At 38.4% G+C, this 23231-nt stretch overlaps 1 protein-coding gene across 1 annotated transcript in view; it reads right to left on the reverse strand.

Moving 5' to 3' along the window:
- Window positions 1–23231, reverse strand: part of LOC130235430 (E3 ubiquitin-protein ligase SH3RF3-like) — a 139305-nt gene that overhangs the window by 62632 nt on the left and 53442 nt on the right. The window contains exons 2-3 of the mRNA XM_056466014.1: window positions 3508–3783; window positions 104–199 (exon numbers count right to left, since the gene is read on the reverse strand). Of these exons, the coding sequence (XP_056321989.1) occupies window positions 104–199; window positions 3508–3783 (372 nt within the window). The remainder of the gene's footprint in view (window positions 1–103; window positions 200–3507; window positions 3784–23231) is intronic.

Below are 23231 nucleotides of genomic sequence, written 5' to 3' on the forward strand. Positions count from 1 at the left end.
CATTTCTTCAGAAAACATACATGCAACAGAAGGGGAAAAACTAAAAGCATACATGCTAGTTATTGTTTCTGATTTTCATCTCCTTCGCAGTTCAGGCACTCACCTCCACGTATAATATTGGAAAAATCCCGATTTTATCTCCAAGCATGCCCTCTGCCCAGTTATCGTCCACTCTTCGTATGACGGTCAGAATCTCATCCTGTGAGAGAGAAAACGCACATGAATATATGCAGATTTAGCACTTCATTCTCGCATTGTAGAAATACTCAGTTACTGATAAACTAATCTGATACTTGTAAAACACATTTAATTTTTAATATTCAGAAATGAATGAATGAATGAATGAAACACTGCAATATCATATCAGATCAGAGCCGGACTGACCATAGGGAGCAGTGGGACATTTCCCGGTGGCCTGGCGGTCAATCTGACCTGCCACCGTGAGTCTGGCCTGCCGCACCAGGTGAGCAACTGTCCCAGGCTTTACAACATATTTAAAGATGGCTTGAGCTTTCTCATTTAACATTGAATGTCCAACCAAAACAGTTTCTATGTGGTTCTCTATAAGAAATAGGCCTACATTTGAGATCGGGATACATTTGAGTCGCTGACTAAAAATAAAGTTATTAAAGAAGTGAACGTATCTTGGCATAACTCTAGACATTGATTTAAAATTTGATAGTCATGTTAAAAATATAAGTAAGAAACTTAAGCCAAGCCTAAACTCTTTTCGTTTGGTTAGAAGGTTTTTAACATATCATACTGCAAAATTATACATGCACACAATGATATTCTCTCACTTGACGTCTTGCATTACATCTTGGTCACAAGCCTCTTTAACAACATTGAAGCCTATTGACTCAATATATAAACAAGCAGTTAAAATTATGAACTTGTGCTGGCATCATTGTGAAGTTTTATGTAAACATAACCTTTTTAGTTTTGATAGTTTTGGTCAATTTTATTATCTTAAATTGGTTTTTAAATGTTTAAATAATCATGTACTAATGCTGTTTTCTGATCTAATCAGTCGGCATCAAATCTCTCACAGAGTCACACGGGCAACTGCTGATGGAGACTGTCTAGTGCCAAAGTGTAAGACTTCATTTGGTCAATCTGTCTTCTCTGTAAAGGGAGCCAAACTGTGCATTGATTTACCTGTTAGCCTAAAATCAGAAAGTAACCTAAATATTTTTAGTAGTGTACTTAAAAAGTGGTTAAAACCAAAACAGCAGTGTTTGCACAAATAGTCTACTGTTAGTTTGTTGGATCATGTCGTCTTTGCTTTTGCCTTCAGTAATTTTATGTAAAGAATTATAATGCTGTGTATATGTATTCATTATATTTCCATTTTGTCAATTTGGTCAAGCCTCCTGTGGACAGGTGTTGAGAATTAGCAAGTTTGCTAAAACACTTAAACAAATGCATTTGGTTGTCCAGTGTAATTGTGATGTCCATGTCAAATAAATAAATACATAAATAAATGTCAAGGAATATTTCACAGAAGCAAAACTTCATTTTGATATATATATATATATATATATTAATATATTATATTATATATATATATATATATAATATATATATTATATATATATATATATATTATATTATTTTTCTAATTGCAAAATTGTAAGCAAATTTCTGGGAATTACCACCACAAAAATCGCAAAACACAAAATAAATCATGTTCAGCCCAATTTTATAGTGCATTTACTGATTGTTTAAGGCCATTTGAGGCTCACAACACTAGGAGTTCACTGTTCTGTGATCACCATTTTCAGTTAAAAAATACATAGCCTGATAATCTACCATTTACAGTATATAGAAACTAAATTCTAAATAATTTAGTCTTTTGTTGTTGATTAAAGATAATGACTACAGTGTGTTAAGTTTGGCTGGTTATTATGGTATATAAAAAAAACTTCTTCCACCAAGGTGTACTTTTTACCATAGACTCTTTACACCGACTAACACACTAAGAAACTAATCTGAACATCACTGCATCAATAATCATCCAGAATCCAGATCTCCTGACCTTTCATAAAGATCTCATTTAAGCTAATCCACATGGAGTTTTAGCGCGAGTCAATGGAGAGTCTATGAGCGAGTGTTTAAGTATGCAGATGCTCCAGCTCATCTTCCGGCCGGCCGCAGCTCCATGAAAGACATCTCTGGTGCGGACGCTCTGGTTTCAGGACACATAGTTCCTCTTCCGAGACGCAACACACACACACACACTGATGCTGCACGTCTGATGACACTGAACAACACTGCAGCTGCACTACTGACAATACAAGACTGACACACACACTGCATCCCAATTAGCCGACTTCTACACTTGTGCTATGTCCTGAAAGTATCTACTTTTTTACATGAACCGGAAGCTGCAACCATTTTTTTTTCATATTGTGTCACATATTAAATACTAACGGACAATTAAATTAGAAAACAGTGAGCGTGGCTTGTCTTTTCTACTGCAAGCTGATTGGATGTAGTAAAGTAGGCGTTTCGTTTAGAAAGATTGTGGAAAAGGTTTGGGGAGAGTTATTCCAACCTAACAGACTCCTCCTCCTCCTCACCATTTCTGTCTGTTGTCATAACAGTTTCAAAACTGACAGCTGGAAGGGCGTGGTTAAGTGTGTTAGCCATGTCCAATACCTCAGAGAGCCGCAATCTGAGAATTTAACTGAAAACAAACAGGAAGTGCAGTTTAAGATACTGATTTTAGATTATAAGGGCAAGCTTTTTTTGTGTCTTAATGACATGCACAGATGAATTGTTCACCACTAAACTATGGTTAGTTATGATTGCATGTGTACTCTAAGTTTTAGTTTTCATAAACTAAAAAACACCTAGATGCTATGGCAGGGTGATTTATTGAAAAGTAATCGAAATCTACATTCAGAACCTATAATCGATCTAATTGTTCCAGGTCAATTTATTCAATTACTTTCCCTACTGTGTGTGACATCACGTGACCCCGCTCTGTTAAGGCTGAATTATACTTATTATATTATGATTTAGACTTATTATATTAGGATATTATACTTCTGCCAAGTGCACGTGTACAGTCCGGCGCAGCCTTCACATACTCACGCACCTCTCAAAAAAAGGTACTCACACATCACAACGACGCATAGCGCAAGCTTTGTGACTGATGTTTGGTAGTGTTAACGACAGTGGGTTCTGCGGAGAGCCGCATTTTAAGCAACGTGTGTTTTAATTTCAGTTGTTCAGTGTTGATGTTCAATAAATAATCATAGATAGTAGATAACATGTGTTTTAAAATCAAGTAATGCACCCTTCATTCAAACATCTCTGACTTGTAATATGTGAGCACATTTACTGTACAGAACCTGCCAGTAAACTTGTGCAAAAACATCAAATAAATGAATAAAACAATCGTTCATTATTCGTAATGGAGTTAAAATGTTCAATTAATCGAGATTTTGATTTTAGGCCAAATCGCCCAGCCCTACTGTGCAGTCAGAATTGTTTTTGTACCTTAGTGAAGGTCAGGCAGTCTTTGTCCTGGTCTTTGTCTTTGACCTCGAAGTCGTACAGTGCTTTTCCCTGCGGCGGCGTCTGCGACAGCGGCCGGATGCACTGGATGTAGCTGGCGGGCAAGAACCCGTGGCTGCCGTTCAGCTCGCCGTGGAACCAGTTCTCGTCCACTTTCCGCCGCAGGATAATGATGTCGCCTTTATTGAACTTCAGGTCTCCCGGTTCTTTGCCCTCGTAGCTGTACAGAGCTTTTCCACACGGCAGCTGAGGAACGTTCTGGAAGACAGAAACAAGAGACGGACTGTTCATCAGGATTTTCTCAACTCTGCAGGTGATGTGTGTTTAAAGTGTTCTTAATTAAAGTGATTTTAGTCACAAATATGTCAGAGCATTTTTTGTTTGAAGAGCACTTATGATGGTAAATCAACTTTTGTAAGCTGTTAGGACAGAAGTGTGTGTAGTATAGTGTGCCCACAGTCATACTGGAGTGATAGAAACACAACATTAAATCTTTTCTTTAATATTCCTATGATATATCCAGTGATTTTGAGGCCCACTGCAACGTGACATAGGAGTGCAGTTTCCCCTGCATAAAAATAATTCAACAAAATATTAGTAAGCTAAAACTTACAGACAAAATAATACATTAAAGTTAAAGCATTTTTATTATTCATTTTAAACACACAAAACTATTTTATACATAACATATACATTAAAACGCTAACCGTATTTAAATAAATGATATTACAGCATGACCATGAAACAAATGTAAACACTTGTCATTATTATAACACCACTGATCAGTGGACAACACTTGTAAGAATTTTCTGCAGTGCGAAGGATGATGGGAAATGTAGTTTGGTTACAGACATCACCACATAAACCCCAGCTGAAGTTTGGTTTCTCATCTCATTAACAAAATGTGTACAAACCACTAATCTATATAGATCAATATAATATAAACTCAATATAGTACAAAACTCAAGCACACGATCAACAATTACAGTGTGAATTATGATTGACATGAAGCACATCATTATTTAAAGCTGACTCAAACACAGCCTACATAACCCGCTTTAATGATTTATAGGTGAAAAATAAACACTGAAGCTCCTGGAAGAGGCTGTGGAGTGCAGAAAGCTGATGAAACACATCTATAGATGAAAATATATCGAGTTTACAGTGATTTTACCACAGGGTGAAAAACTGCACTTCACTTTATCCTCAACATTTACCATGGTAAACCAATGTAAAACATGCAGTCTATATTATATTAATTAACAATAGTAGCATAAGCATTGTACAATAAATCCAGAATTAATGATAGTGTGATTAAATATGGACAAAGACTTGTTTTTATTAGAAATGCAAATATAACTTACGGTAAATTAACTAAAAATTCATCGTTTCAGTTTCATCTTTTCCTCTTACTGGAGTAAATGATCACAGCCCTGTTATTTTTCATCAAAAGTGTGAGAATGTTAACAAAATAGGACCTACATGTACACAAACTTACATTTCAGGCACAAATCTCCTGTTGATTTGTCAGTTTTTGCTCTGACAAACAAAACACCACCGCAAACGAACTTTTCGAATCTTCGCTGGGTTTCTGAACTAAAAGAATCTGAGTCAGCGGTAAGCGAATCGGTTGAATGAATGATTCAATGATTCACTCATTTATTATGTATCGTTTATTAACTCTGTTATTGTTGTAACTTGTTAACAATAGTTAAGTAAATGGCTGTACCTAAAATATGTGCCTATATTTAGGCACAAATTTCTGGTTGGTTAATCGGATTTTGCTCTGACAAACAAAACACCGTCGCAAACGAACTTTTCGAATCTTTGCATCTTTTCTGAACTGAACGAATCTGATTAACTGGTATTAACCATGGTATTAACAAGCGAATCGGTTGAATGATTGATGATTCCATGACTCGCTGATTCATTTATTAACTCGGTTATTGTTTCACTCATTAACAAACTTATTAACTGTTTCATTTACTAACTTTAGTTCAAGTAAATGACTAGAAAATTACAAAAAAAAGACTCGTTAGATTTATTTCTAAATGATTCTGAATGATTTGTTTAATTATTTAATAAACATTCAGAAATCAAGATACATTTATGGGAGATACAACTTTATTGATGATGATAACTTGTTTTCTGTGTTGTATTTGGAATATATGTAAAATTAAAAGAGTTCATAAAATGACTGGCTGTTTCTTCTTGTTTTAAGCAAAACTGACTTAACCTTATACACATTTCTTTCACAGAAACAAACCTGATATTGCATGTGCTTTTGCCTTTAAAGTAATGTAAGTTTTATTTACAGGTAGATATCGTTTTTGTTAATATTTCAATAAACATCAGTACAGTCAAACTTCTCAAATATTCAGTATACTAAGCTGAATACTGGTATCTTGCAAAAAAATAGTATAAGAGTGAAAACAAAAGACAACGAGCTATTAAAACTAATGAGTTTAACAATGTGTTGAAAAAACTGTTAAACAGCACTTTATTTAATATTTGCTAAATAATCAAATGATCACAAGTTTTATTGATGGTTTACTAATGTTTGTCTTGAACTCTACATAGGCCTTAATACAGTAAATAACATGACAATAAACAAACACTAAAAAACTAGAGTTGAATGCATGGATTAACTGTTTTTATTGTATTATTTATATTAGTCAGAGACTCCACCACAGTCATGAACAAACAGACACAATTAAAGTGAATTAAAGCGATGAAAAAGCATTAAAAGTCTCTGTGAGTTTTTAATAAAATCAAACTCTCCGAGGGCTTTTCATTGCGCATCCAGACGGGATTAAACCACACGTGTGCTTCTGGCTCTCTAAAGTTGAGAAATGAAATAAATAAAGACTCCGTACAGCTTATTCCATTCAGCATAATCAATTTACAAGCTTATTTGAGCAGCACTGAAAGAGCTTTAACGGGACTCTCAACACTGCGGATGAGGAGACGATCACAGTACAGCACATTATAGTCACACTTATGCATTTTCCAGACGCTTTTATCCACAGCTAATCACATATACACACACACACACACACACACACACACACACACACACACACACCTGTCACTGGTCGTACTTCATGTAAATCATTGTCACGTTATTTCTTTTCATCTGCTCAATTAAAAAAAAAATTTGACAAAAAAAGACTCTCTTTGACCATCTATCTTCCCCTGATCACACAGCAGAGGATCATGGGTAAATGTGTGTGTGTTCATGTAGTGCAGTGTGTCAGGACTGTGTTTATTAAAGAGCATCAGTGTTCTGACATGCACACACGCACATCCACACACACACACACACTTTAACACGTAACACCGCTGCACTATGAACTCATCAGTGTGTTTGGATGAGTGTCTGCTGGTGGGCGAGTGTGTGTGTGTGTGTGTGTGTGTGTGTGTGTGTGTGGTGTTCAGCTGAACAGAATCCTTCAGAGATGAATCAAGCGTTGGAGTCGTACGCTGCATCTCTCTTTCTGTCTCTCTTTCTCTGTTGGATTTGTGCCTGAAAACAACCCACACTAGAAACCCAGAACACACAAACTGAAGCTCTGTGTCCTCATGTGACACTTTAAACACACACTCACACATTCAACTGATACAACACACTACACTAACACAGCAGAACCTACAGAAAGCACCTCAGACACACTGTGTGAAGAGAAACTGCAATGCTGCATCACAACACATCAGCACAGAGATGCACGTCTGATGAAGAAGTGCACCACTGCATGACACTTCATCTCACTGCATCACCAGACATAACACTGCATAACCATGCATCAGACGTTCTCTCACTGCATCATCATACATAACACTGCATAACCATTCATCAGACTTTCTCTCACTGCATCACCATACATAACACTGCATAACCATTCATCAGACTTTCTCTCACTGCATCACCATACATAACACTGCATAACCATGCATCAGACTTTCTCTCACTGCATCACCATTCATCAGACGTTCTCTCACTGCATCATCATACATAACACTGCCTAACCATGCATCAGACGTTCTCTCACTGCATCATCATACATAACACTGCATAACCATTCATCAGACTTTCTCTCACTGCATCACCATACATAACACTGCATAACCATGCATCAGACTTTCTCTCACTGCATCACCATTCATCAGACGTTCTCTCACTGCATCATCATACATAACACTGCATAACCATGCATCGGACGTTCTCTCGCTGCATAATCATACCTAACACTGCATAACCATTCATCAGACGTTCTCTCACTGCATCACCATACATAACACTGCATAACCATGCATCAGACTTTCTCTCACTGCATCACCATTCATCAGACGTTCTCTCACTCCATCACCATACATAACACTGCATAACCATTCATCAGACGTTCTCTCACTGCATCATCATACATAACACTGCATAACCATTCATCAGACGTTCTCTCACTGCAACACCATACATAACACTGCATAACCATTCATCAGACGTTCTCTCACTGCAACACCATACATAACACTGCATAACCATTCATCAGACGTTCTCTCACTGCAACACCATACATAACACTGCATAACCATTCATCAGACGTTCTCTCACTGCATCATCATACATAACACTGCATAACCATTCATCAGACGTTCTCTCACTGCATCACCATACATAACACTGCATAACCATTCATCAGACGTTCTCTCACTGCATCACCATACATAACACTGCATAACCATTCATCAGACGTTCTCTCACTGCATCACCATACATAACACTGCATAACCATTCATCAGACGTTCTCTCACTGCATCACCATACATAACACTGCATAACCCTTCATCAGACGTTCTCTCACTGCATTATCATACATAACACTGCATAACCATTCATCAGACTTTCTCTCACTGCATCACCATACATAACACTGCATAACCATGCATCAGACTTCTCTCACTGCATCACCATTCATCAGACTTTCTCTCACTGCATCACCATACATAACACTGCATAACCATGCATCAGACTTTCTCTCACTGCATCACCATTCATCAGACTTTCTCTCACTGCATCATCATACATAACACTGCATAACCATTCATCAGACTTTCTCTCACTGCATCACCATACATAACACTGCATAACCATTCATCAGACTTTCTCTCACTGCATCACCATACATAACACTGCATAACCATGCATCAGACTTTCTCTCACTGCATCACCATTCATCAGACGTTCTCTCACTGCATCATCATACATAACACTGCCTAACCATGCATCAGACGTTCTCTCACTGCATCATCATACATAACACTGCATAACCATTCATCAGACTTTCTCTCACTGCATCACCATACATAACACTGCATAACCATGCATCAGACTTTCTCTCACTGCATCACCATTCATCAGACGTTCTCTCACTGCATCATCATACATAACACTGCATAACCATGCATCGGACGTTCTCTCGCTGCATAATCATACCTAACACTGCATAACCATTCATCAGACGTTCTCTCACTGCATCACCATACATAACACTGCATAACCATGCATCAGACTTTCTCTCACTGCATCACCATTCATCAGACGTTCTCTCACTCCATCACCATACATAACACTGCATAACCATTCATCAGACGTTCTCTCACTGCATCATCATACATAACACTGCATAACCATTCATCAGACGTTCTCTCACTGCAACACCATACATAACACTGCATAACCATTCATCAGACGTTCTCTCACTGCAACACCATACATAACACTGCATAACCATTCATCAGACGTTCTCTCACTGCAACACCATACATAACACTGCATAACCATTCATCAGACGTTCTCTCACTGCATCATCATACATAACACTGCATAACCATTCATCAGACGTTCTCTCACTGCATCACCATACATAACACTGCATAACCATTCATCAGACGTTCTCTCACTGCATCACCATACATAACACTGCATAACCATTCATCAGACGTTCTCTCACTGCATCACCATACATAACACTGCATAACCATTCATCAGACGTTCTCTCACTGCATCACCATACATAACACTGCATAACCCTTCATCAGACGTTCTCTCACTGCATTATCATACATAACACTGCATAACCATTCATCAGACTTTCTCTCACTGCATCACCATACATAACACTGCATAACCATGCATCAGACTTTCTCTCACTGCATCACCATTCATCAGACTTTCTCTCACTGCATCACCATACATAACACTGCATAACCATGCATCAGACTTTCTCTCACTGCATCACCATTCATCAGACTTTCTCTCACTGCATCACCATTCATCAGACGTTCTCTCACTCCATCACCATACATAACACTGCATAACCATTCATCAGACATTCTCTCACTGCATCACCATACATAACACTGCATAACCATTCATCAGACGTTCTCTCACTGCAACACCATACATAACACTGCATAACCATTCATCAGACGTTCTCTCACTGCATCACCATACATAACACTGCATAACCATTCATCAGACGTTCTCTCACTGCATCACCATACATAACACTGCAAAACCAATCATCAGACGTTCTCTCACTGCATCACCATACATAACACTGCATAACCATTCATCAGACGTTCTCTCACTGCATCATCATACATAACACTGCATAACCATTCATCAGACGTTCTCTCACTGCATCACCATACATAACACTGCATAACCATTCATCAGACGTTCTCTCACTGCATCACCATACATAACACTGCATAACCATTCATCAGATGTTCTCTCACTGCATCACCATACATAACACTGCATAACCATTCATCAGACGTTCTCTCACTGCATCACCATACATAACACTGCATAACCATTCATCAGACGTTCTCTCACTGCATCACCATACATAACACTGCATAACCATTCATCAGACTTTCTCTCACTGCATCACCATACATAACACTGCATAACCATGCATCAGACTTTCTCTCACTGCATCACCATTCATCAGACGTTCTCTCACTGCATCATCATAACACTGCATAACCATGCATCGGACGTTCTCTCGTCGCTGCATAATCATACCTAACACTGCATAACCATTCATCAGACGTTCTCTCACTGCATCACCATACATAACACTGCATAACCATGCATCAGACTTTCTCTCACTGCATCACCATTCATCAGACGTTCTCTCACTCCATCACCATACATAACACTGCATAACCATTCATCAGACGTTCTCTCACTGCATCATCATACATAACACTGCATAACCATTCATCAGACGTTCTCTCACTGCAACACCATACATAACACTGCATAACCATTCATCAGACGTTCTCTCACTGCAACACCATACATAACACTGCATAACCATTCATCAGACGTTCTCTCACTGCAACACCATACATAACACTGCATAACCATTCATCAGACGTTCTCTCACTGCATCATCATACATAACACTGCATAACCATTCATCAGACGTTCTCTCACTGCATCACCATACATAACACTGCATAACCATTCATCAGACGTTCTCTCACTGCATCACCATACATAACACTGCATAACCATTCATCAGACGTTCTCTCACTGCATCACCATACATAACACTGCATAACCATTCATCAGACGTTCTCTCACTGCATCACCATACATACACTGCATAACCATTCATCAGACGTTCTCTCACTGCATCATCATACATAACACTGCATAACCATTCATCAGACTTTCTCTCACTGCATCACCATACATAACACTGCATAACCATGCATCAGACTTTCTCTCACTGCATCACCATTCATCAGACTTTCTCTCACTGCATCACCATACATAACACTGCATAACCATGCATCAGACTTTCTCTCACTGCATCACCATTCATCAGACTTTCTCTCACTGCATCACCATTCATCAGACGTTCTCTCACTCCATCACCATACATAACACTGCATAACCATTCATCAGACATTCTCTCACTGCATCACCATACATAACACTGCATAACCATTCATCAGACGTTCTCTCACTGCAACACCATACATAACACTGCATAACCATTCATCAGACGTTCTCTCACTGCATCACCATACATAACACTGCATAACCATTCATCAGACGTTCTCTCACTGCATCACCATACATAACACTGCAAAACCAATCATCAGACGTTCTCTCACTGCATCACCATACATAACACTGCATAACCATTCATCAGACGTTCTCTCACTCACTGCATCATCATACATAACACTGCATAACCATTCATCAGACGTTCTCTCACTGCATCACCATACATAACACTGCATAACCATTCATCAGACGTTCTCTCACTGCATCACCATACATAACTGCATAACCATTCATCAGATGTTCTCTCACTGCATCACCATACATAACACTGCATAACCATTCATCAGACGTTCTCTCACTGCATCACCATACATAACACTGCATAACCATTCATCAGACGTTCTCTCACTGCATCACCATACATAACACTGCATAACCATTCATCAGATGTTCTCTCACTGCATCACCATACATAACACTGCATAACCATTCATCAGACGTTCTCTCACTGCATCATCATACATCACACTGCATAACCATTCATCAGACGTTCTCTCACTGCATCACCATACATAACACTGCATAACCATTCATCAGACGTTCTCTCACTGCATTATCATACATAACACTTCATCATAACTGCATCACCATACATAACACTTTCTCACTGCATCACCATACATAACACTGCATAAGCATGCATAACACTTTCTCTCACTACATTACTATACATAACACTGCATAAGCATGCATAACACTTTCTCTCACTACATTACCATGCATAACACTTCATCTCACTGCATCACCATACATACAACGCATAAGCAAGCATAACACTTCCTTTCACTCCATCACCATACATAACACTGCATAAGCATGCATGACACTTTCTCTCACTGCATCAGCATACACAACACTGCATAAACATGCAAGGCACTTTATGCATGGTTATGCAGTTAGAGAAAGTGTTATGCATGGCACTTTCGGTCGCTTCATCACCAAGCATAACACTTCATAATACTAAATCACCATGCATAACACTTTCTCTAACTGCATAACCATGCATAACACTTCATCTCACTGTATCACCATGCATGACACTTTATAACCATGCATAACACTTCATCACCATGCATAACACTTTATAACCATGCATAACACTTCATCTCACTGTATCACCATGCATGACACTTTATAACCATGCATAACACTTCATTACCATGCATAACACTTTATAACCATGCATAACACTTCATCTCACTGCATCACCATGCATAACACTTTATAACCGTGCATAACACTTCATCTCACTGTATCACCATGCATGACACTTTATAACCATGCATAACACTTCATCACCATGCATAACACTTTACAACCATGCATAACACTTCATCTCACTGCATCACCATGCATAACACTTTATAACCATGCATAACACTTCATCTCACTGCATCACCATACATAACACTTTATAACCATGCATAACACTTCATCTCACTGCATCACCATGCATAACATTTTCTCTAACTGCATAGCCATGCATAACACTTCATCACACTGCATCACCATGTATAACACTTCATAACACTGCATCACCCCACACGACCCTTTCTCTCTCTGCATCACTCATTGAATCTTGCTGCATTAACATTGCATCTCTCCCTGTATTGGGATGCATTACGAATCATTGAATCACATAAGTATTCTGTGTCGAGATAAGAGATGAAATACACACTAATCTTTGCTGCTCTAAATCAAAATATACTGATATCTTTGAGCGCATCTTCATGTAGGCATCTTTATTTCCCTATTAACATCAGAAGAGGAGTAAACATTCACGAGAAAGATGAAATAATGATGAATGTGTGTAGAACCTAGCATCCCGCTGAGACCTCATGAGTGTTATTGTGTGTGTGTGTGTGTCATGGGTCATCACGACTGATCATATCAGCGATCAGATCTGTAGAGATTCATGTTCAGCTCTTCATCTCGATGTCATTATGCTAATTCTGCTCATTACAGCGAGTCTGGATGAGCTCTAATGCGAACACTAATGCGCTTGTTCAGCCAAAAATAACAGAGCTGGAATTTCACATCAGATCATCTCGTTTCATAATGGCGGAGTTTGACTGAGAGACGTTTACACTGAGGAACACTGGTTAACACACACACACACACACAGGCTGCTGTATTGATCGTCTCGGGCTGCATTATTAATGCTGTAGTCTGTATTTGGAATGAGATATCAGTAAACTGTAAGAAAAAAAAAAAAACCTCCGTAATTTAGCAGTTTTCAGTATTTTCTGGTTTATGTTTTTGATTTGTTTTTATTTTCCCTGTTTATTTCTGCTTCTGAATTGCATTATGGGGTCTTGATCTTTCTTCACAACAACTTTTAACCTTGAAAAGTTGTAAAAGCTTTTATTTCCTTCAGCTTAGTCCCTTTATTCATCAGGGGTCGCCACAGCGGAATGAACCGCCAACTATTCCAGCATATGTTTTACACAGCGGATTCCCTCTCAGCTGCAACCCTGTACTGGGAAACACCTATACACACTCATACACTATGGCCAGTGTAATTCCCCTATAGCGCATGTGTTTGGACTGTTGGGGAAACCGGAGCCCCCGGAGGAAACCCATACCAACATGGGGAGAACATGCAAACTCCACACAGAAACACTAACTGACCCAGCCGGGACTCGAACCAGTGACCTTCTTGCTGTGAGGCGATCGTGCTGCCCACTGCGCCACCGTGACGCCCACATTTCATTTTGATTTATTGTATTTTTTGACTTTATTCCATTCATTCATGTGCTTTTTTAAAAATCACTAATTAATTACATTTTTATTCATTATTTTTAATTATTATTATTATATATATTATATATTATTTTATATTTATATATTTATTTTTTTGTTCCTCTTCATTTAATTTTATTTCCCTCTTTATTAAATTTGTGATGTGCCTTTTTTCTCACTTTTTCCTCTCCCCTCTGTGTTTTGGTCTAGTCTGATCATGTGATTTAAATCAGTGTTTCCCCAACCCTGTTCCTGGAGGCACACTAACAGTACACATTTTTGGTGTTTCTCTTATCTGATCCATTAACTTCAGGTTTTGGAGCCTCTTCTAATGTTCTGATGCGTTGATTCAGGTGTGTTTGATTAGGGAGAGGTTGAAAATGTGGACTGTTGGTGTGCCTTCAGGAACAGGGTTGGGAAACACTGATTTAAATGATCAGAAATGTAGATGGCTCCCATTTGCCATTACTTCGTGTGTTTGGCACTGATGATGGCCAGAACATCATTAACCACGCCCCCAAGGTGGAGCACAGAAATAAACCCCACCCACTGCTTAATATTCCACTCCAGCTGGAAATACATCAGAGATGATGTGAAGCCATCTAAAACCTCCACCTCACATGAACTTTAAATGAACATGAGGAGTGCAGCCATGACCAGACATGACTGTTAATGCAGTAAATGTTTAGATTTTAAGATGATAAAGTGTGTTATATATATATATAACCCCCCCCCCCCCCCCCCCCCCCCCCGGTCTTAGTTTGAGTTAGTCGCTGACGACTGAACCCTTACTGCACTGCATGACATCATCTGACACTGCTGCTGTTGCCATGGCAACAACGACTATAAAGGCCACTGGATGACACACACACACACACACACTATACATCTATACATATAACACACACTCTGTCTCTCTCTCTATCTCTCTCTCTCACACACACACACACACACACACACACACACTCTCTTTCTTAATCTCTCACAAACCATACACACTCACTAACACACAATAACATTCTCACACACTCTCACGCACATGCACAGATATACACAATCAATAATCACACTAACTGACACACACACATGCACACTCACACTCACTCACATGCATACTCACAAACACACCCACACACACCCACACACACACACACACACTCACTAAGACACATGCACACACACACCCACATGCACGCACACTAAAACACACACACGTACAAACACACACACACACGTGGTTGCACACACTCACTAACAAACACGCACTGAAACGCACACACACAGACCCACGCACACACAGCTGGGAGTGATCAGCTCTGGATCAGTGAGAGCAGAAGCAGAGAGAGACACCAGGATCTGCCTCACACTCAATCATGTCTCTATCATCTGTTTATCAGCACCAAATTAAACATTTGTGTGCGTGTGTGTGTGTGTGTGTGTGTGCAAATGTTTGTTTCTGTATGCATGTCTGTTTGTGCTTGTTTGTGTGTAAGAGAGTGTGTGTCTGTGTGCATGTATGTGTGTGTGAATATGGCTGTTTCTATATGTGTGTATGTGTGTGCGCTCTTCATTAACGCTCATTCTCCCTCTATATACAGTCAGTCAGTCAGTGTGTTGTGTTGTGTTGTGTTGTGTTGTGTTGTGTTGTGTTGAGACTCTCTCTGTTCTGTCCAGTGTTTCTCAGCACCTGCAGATTGTGGATTTACAGCCGCAGGAGTGAAACGAGCAGTAAAACACCATCAGAACATTATTAGTGACGACAGAAATGATCCCGGAGTGACTGCAGTGTCGGCGCCGCGAATATATCAGAACATTTATTTATGATATCAAACACAACAGCTGAGGGAGAACCGCAGCACATGGGTATGAATTATTTCATTATTATTATTTGTTATTATTGTTAAGATTTATTTTTCTTACATGCGGTTGCCCTTCCAGCTACAACCCAGTACTGGGAAACACCCATACACACACATTCACACTCATACATATACACTACGGCCAGTTTAGTTGATCAATTCCCCTATAGTGCATGTGTTTGGACTGTGGGGGAAACCGGAGCACCCGGAGGAAACCCACACCAACACAGGGAGAACATGCAAACTCCACACAGAAACACCAACTGACCCAGCCGAAGCTGGAACCAGCGACCTTCTTGCTGTGAGGCAATCATGCTACCCACTGCGCTAAAGTGACGCCCATTTATTTGCTAAAATACATTAAAATATTTTTAGAATAAAAATACATAGAAAATAACTAACTAAATATATATATATATATATATATATATATATAAATCATAATATACTCTTTATATATATATATATATAAATCATAATATACTCTTTATATATATATATATATAAATCATAATATACTCTTTATATATATATATAAATCATAATATACTCTTTATATATATATAAATCATAATATACTCTTTTTATATATATATATAAATCATAATATACTCTTTTTATATATATATATAAATCATAATATACTCTTTTTATCCAGTATAAGTAGTGATTTTGTTGAGGAGAGTGAAATAAACAATTTATAAAACTGAAAATGATTTTATTATTGGTAAAAAGTGACGTGAGACTCAACATCAGCACACATATGATCTGCTCTTTAACCCACTGAACACATTTAAAATGCACAAATCTTCCATTCATCTTTATTTCTATATCACTTTTACAATGTCGATTGTGTGAAATCAGCTTAACCTCAAGAAAACAGAATAAAAAGTCATGATGATATTTCAGATTGTAAATGTAGTGATGAGTGCACTGTACTGAAGGAGACTCTGAGATTTCTGCATGTAGAGCAAACCAACACAGACCATTCACCTTGACCTGAATAAAGCTCTAGATTTCACACACACGCACGCACGCACGCACGCACGCACGCACGCACGCACGCACGCACGCACGCACGCACGCACGCACGCACGCACGCACGCACGCACACACACACACACACACACACACACACACACTCAGCTCAACAGGAATTGCAGTCTACGCTCCATACACCAACATCTGCAAGCATTTATGTTTGTTTATATATATATGCACATATACACATATAGATACTATACATAAAATACAAAAATATACAAAAGAAATATATTTGCATATATATTTACAATTATATATATTTTGTATGTGTATATATATATATATATAGATATATTATACAATATAGTCATGCATATATTTAGTAAAAGCAAAAATATTCACATTACAGACAAATGTGAATATGTAAATATGAACGTGTATTTATTCATACGTTCATTTTCTTTCAGCTTCGTCCCTTTATTAATCAGGGGTCACGACAGCGGAATGAACCGCCAACTTATCCAGCACATGTTTTACACAGCGGATGCCCTTTCAGCTGCAACCCATCACTGGGAAACACCCATACACACTCATTTACACACACACACACACACACACACACACACACACACACACACACACACACACACACATACACTACAGTCAATTTAAGCTTACCCAATTCCCCTATAGCGCATGTGTTTGAACTGTGGGGGAAACCAGAGCACCCGGAGGAAACCCACACCAACACGGGGAGAACATGCAAACTCCACACAGAAACACCAACTGACCCAGCCGAAGCTGGAACCAGCGACCTTCTTACTGTGAAGCGACAGCACTACCTACTGTGCCACCAACTTGTCTTTATTTTGAATGCAATTAAACATTTTTCAGCACTAATATATGTGTATATAATATTTTAATAATTAGATATTATTGCATAATTTACTGTTTCTCTAATTATCTTGTATTTTTGCATTTCTCATGCAGCTAAATGTCTTTCTTAAATACATATTTTTGCTGTTTTTATTTCGCATTAGTTTAAGTTTTTATTTGCCATTTTTAGCATCATCTGTATTATTATTATTATTATTAAGAGTATTTATGTGGGTAAAGATTAAAATATTAACCATTTTATTTCAAATGAGTCAATGAGATACAGAATAAGCTGATTTAAATTAACAGGATAAATAAGTAATAAGAGCAAGTATAAACATAATATTTGATTGTTTTTGTATTTTGTTATTAATGTTACTTATAATATATGAATAATAATTATTACATATACATACATATATATATATATATAATTATTATTCATATATCATTATATATATTTTTTAATAATTATTATTCGTATATTATTAAATAGAGAGATTTTTTTTATCAAAATACATTTAACATTTTTCCAGTTTTATTTTTGTGCTATATGTTTATTTTTTATTGTGTTCAGTGTTTTCATTTAATTATTAATTAAAGCATGTCATTATATGTCTACATGGTATAAATGTTTACTGTTGTTCAAGCTTTTTCAGCACATCAAGTTAAAAGAAAATAAATGAGAAATATGTCATTGTCAACAAGCCAAAATAAAGTGAGTATTAGAATGTATTTACAATTTTAAGACTATTTTAACAATATTTGTTTGTAATTTATAGGGAGAAAAAAAAATCATATATCATAGTCATTAATCCCGTTTCCATAGTAACGGCATCTCCTGTGGTTGGTGGATCTCTGCTGTGGATTATGGGTAGATTATTCTCCTAATGAAGCTGACTGTGTCTCTATTATAGAGTGTTGAATGTGATTTCTTCATCCCGTCAGAAGGATTATATAGCACCTGTTCATTAATGAGCTTCTGCTGCGCTTTGTCAGGCTCATGTTTAATTAAGCAGACGCGAGTATATTTAGCCTGAAGCCTGTTAATTCAACACTTCATTACAACCTGTTCACTGCTTTAATTGAGAGTCACTGGCTTTTAATTGGCCAACAGACTCGGTATGACAGACTCCTGAATAAATCATGATTCACGAGCTGATATTACCACTCTGAACTGAACGGTTCACTCAATGAATCACAACAGTAGCTGTGTTTCCATGCTGACGTGAAGCGAATCTTTTCCAAGTTTATAAGTAAAAATAAATTAAAAACCCAAAAGCAAATTGGCTGCGTTTCCATCATTGTTAGAGTGGCTGACTGTAGTATTGGTAACCTAGCAACCAACAGTAAACATGCAAATTGGCTGCGTTTCCATCATTGTTAGAGTGGCTGACTGTAGTATTGGTAACCTAGCAACCAACAGTAAACATGCAAATTGGCTGCGCTTGCATCACTGTTAGAGTGGCTGACTGTAGTATTGGTAACCTAGCAACCAACAGTAAACATGCAAATTGGCTGCATTTCCATCACTGTTAGAGTGGCTGACTGTAGTATTGGTAACCTAGCAACCAACAGTAAACATGCAAATTGGCTGCATTTCCATCACTGTTAGAGTGGCTGACTGTAGTATTGGTAACCTAGCAACCAACAGTAAACATGCAAATTGGCTGCGTTTCCATCATTGTTAGAGTGGCTGACTGTAGTATTGGTAACCTAGCAACCAACAGTAAACATGCAAATTGGCTGCGTTACCATCATTGTTAGAGTGGCTGACTGTAGTATTGGTAACCTAGCAACCAACAGTAAACATGCAAATTGTTACATCTAGTAAGAGCTTGATTGCCTGTTTCAGGTGTGTTCGATTAGGGTTGGAGCTAACCTCTCCAGGACACCAGCCCTCCAGGACAAAGTTTGGACACCCTTGAGTAAAGTTAGCTTTTAGCTTAATGTGCATGCAGAAATGGCGATATATATGTAAAAAATGTGTTCAGATGCAGCGCTATCACATTCATCACATAAACGGAAGTCTTCAACCGTTTAACTGTCACCATCTTTCCATCGAGACGCTTAAGTTTACATCACGCTTTTGCAAGTAAATGCTAATCAAATCACAACACACTATATATCATTGGAAAGGTCTAATTCTTCTGAATACATATGCTACTGTTGTTTTTGTTCCGTAGGAGGAGTAATAGATTAATACACATTTAATGCCACTCGACAACCTGTGGGACCATTTATGGTGACACTTTTAAACCATAATATTGTCCTTTTAAAAAAGCAATCAAGACAATCTACATGAAAGCTTAAGCTTCTTGTTTTCTATATCTGGTGATTTCTGAGTTATTTATTGAGTTAACAGTTATCTGCGTTATCTGAGTTAACAGTTATTTATTATTTTGCAAAAGTATACTCATCTGAGTCTAAAAGCAGTACTTTGCAACAGAAATCCAAATGTTAAAATATGCGGGCGACATTTTACTTTTTTGTCAGACATTATCTATTAATAAGTAATAATAAAATTAGATCCCCACCAATATCAAAAGCAAAATCTACACCCTTGTTTTGCAGTTCCCAATAACGCAGCCCCGGGCACATATTCCCAATGACTAGTGTCCTCAAACTTAACTGTGTTTGTTTTTCTTCTCCTTCTCTTCCTGAAGCTCTGAATCATCCTTCAGTCTCCAGCTGTGTTTCAGGTCAATCAATAATCTGTCACTTCCAGCATAGCAGAGATCATTGAGCACCAGAAACACAACCAGAGGAAAAAACGCCACTCGTTCTTCATCTTCAAGACAACACGCTGTAAAACTGAAGGTCAGAGGAGGAGACGACGCTCTCTGGACTGATAAACACTGGAGAATCAGCTCAGACACCAGCACATCTCAAACACTGACTCAGATCAATATATACATATATATTTATAGGTATTAATAAAGTGTAAAGTTTGGTGTGTGTGATCAGAATAAAGACAGAATAAAAGTGTAAACATGTAAAGCTTTGAGACTCAAAAAATAAAACACGTTTGATGACGATAACGGTGGATAAAGCTCTGCTTAAAGTATTACTGTCACAACAGGTGTTTTCTGGCCGTCATCACCCATAAATGTGTTTCTCTGCAGCAGAAAGAAAAGAGAAGCCCAGAAAACCAATGAGAGAGAGAGTTACGGCTGTGAGATGGAGCCAGACGAGCAGAAACACACTCACTGAGGGACGCTTTCACCTCCAGAACACAATAATTGTTGCTGCCAGACGGGCTGCTCTGAGTATTTCAGAAACTGCTGATCTACTGGGATTTTCACGCACAACCATCTCTAGGGTTTACAGAGAATGGTCCGACAAAGAGGAAATATCCAGTGAGCGGCAGTTCTGTGGGCGCAAATGCCTTGTTGATGGCAGAGGTCAGAGGAGAATGGCCAGACTGGTTCCAGCTGATAGAAAGGCAACAGTAACTCAAATAAGCACTCGTTACAACCGAGGTCTGCAGAAGAGCATCTCTGAACACACAACACGTCCAACCTTGAGGCGGATGGGCTACAGCAGCAGAAGACCACACCAGGTGCCACTCCTGTCAGCTAAGAACAGGAAACTGAGGCTACAATTCACACAGGCTCACCAAAACTGGACAATAGAAGATTGGAGAAACGTTGCCTGGTCTGATGAGTCTCCATTTCTGCTGACACATTCGGATGCTCGGCTCACAATTTGGCCTCAACAACATGAAAGCATGGATCCACCCTGCCTTGTATCAGCGGTTCAGGCTGCTGGTGGTGGTGTAATGGTGTGGGGGAGATTTTCTTGGCACACTTTGGGTCCATTAGTACCAATTGATCATGGTGTCAACGCCACAGCCTACCTGAGTATTGTTCTGACCATGTCCATCCCTTTATGAGCACAGTGTCTCCATCTTCTGATGGCTTCTTCCAGCAGGATAACGCACCATGTCATAAAGCACCAATCATCTCAGACTGGGTTCTTGAACGTGACAATGAGTTCACTGTACTCAAATGGCCTCCACAGTCACCAGAGCTCAATCCAATAGAGCACCTTTGGGATGTGGTGGAACGGGAGATTGGCATCATAGATGTGCAGCCGACAAATCTGCAGCAACTGTGTGATGCTATCATGTCAATATGGAGCAAAATCTCTGAGGAATATTTCCAGTAGCTTGTTGAATCTCTGACATGAAGGATTAAGGCAGTTCTGAAGGCAAAATTGGGTCCAACTTGGTGCTAGTAAGGTGTACCTGATAAAGTGGCCAGTGAGTGTATATAAAAGTATCTAACTACCAGGTAATTTAACTACTTCATTACTTTAACGACCGCCCCAGCCCCGAAGACACATACACCCTAGAGAAAGAGGGGTCCTATGGCTGAGAGAGACGCTGCTCGCATGAAAACTGCCTCAGTGTTCTCAATTATAATAATGCATGTTTTATTGTCAGTAACGGTAACGCCATGTAATGGAGGAAACAGTAACTCATTTGATTATTCGTTACTGAAAAAAGTATCACTGTTTATTTATAGCGCTGTTATTCATTTTATATTTGAATTTATTGAATGGGACAGCCCCTTGAGATAAACCATCTGATTTTTGAGGGGGTCCCTAAGAAGTACATAAATCAAACAGAGTACTTCACATCATAACTGTAAAAAATAAATCTGTTACACAGTTAGACATGTTAACACAGCCATATGCAGGTGGAGATGAGAAGGTTACATAATGAACCAGTGCTCATCACACACAACTTTACCCACCAGCAGAAGAGTGTATCAGTGTGTAGAAGGTGCTCAGTGTCATTCACATAGCTATTAAACACCAGTATGGTGACACTCATAACATTAAAGTCATGAAATAAACATTGTTAATCAACATTAGATCTAACATAAATCTCTAATGAACAGAACTGATGGAGAAACAACTGAAAAGATCCAGAATAATGTCAACAAAAAGCAGAAAAGGTGATGTGCCATACAGGGAATTCTGGGAAACTCAATTTACAGTTATTTACCGTATATATAAAGGAAACATACTGTTAACCAGGTTGCTGATTTTTCCCGTAGCATTTTTACAGTTTTTTACCGTTGAAATCA

The sequence above is a fragment of the Danio aesculapii genome, chromosome 9, assembly GCF_903798145.1.
Source record: "Danio aesculapii chromosome 9, fDanAes4.1, whole genome shotgun sequence".
Lineage (NCBI taxonomy): Eukaryota > Metazoa > Chordata > Actinopteri > Cypriniformes > Danionidae > Danio > Danio aesculapii.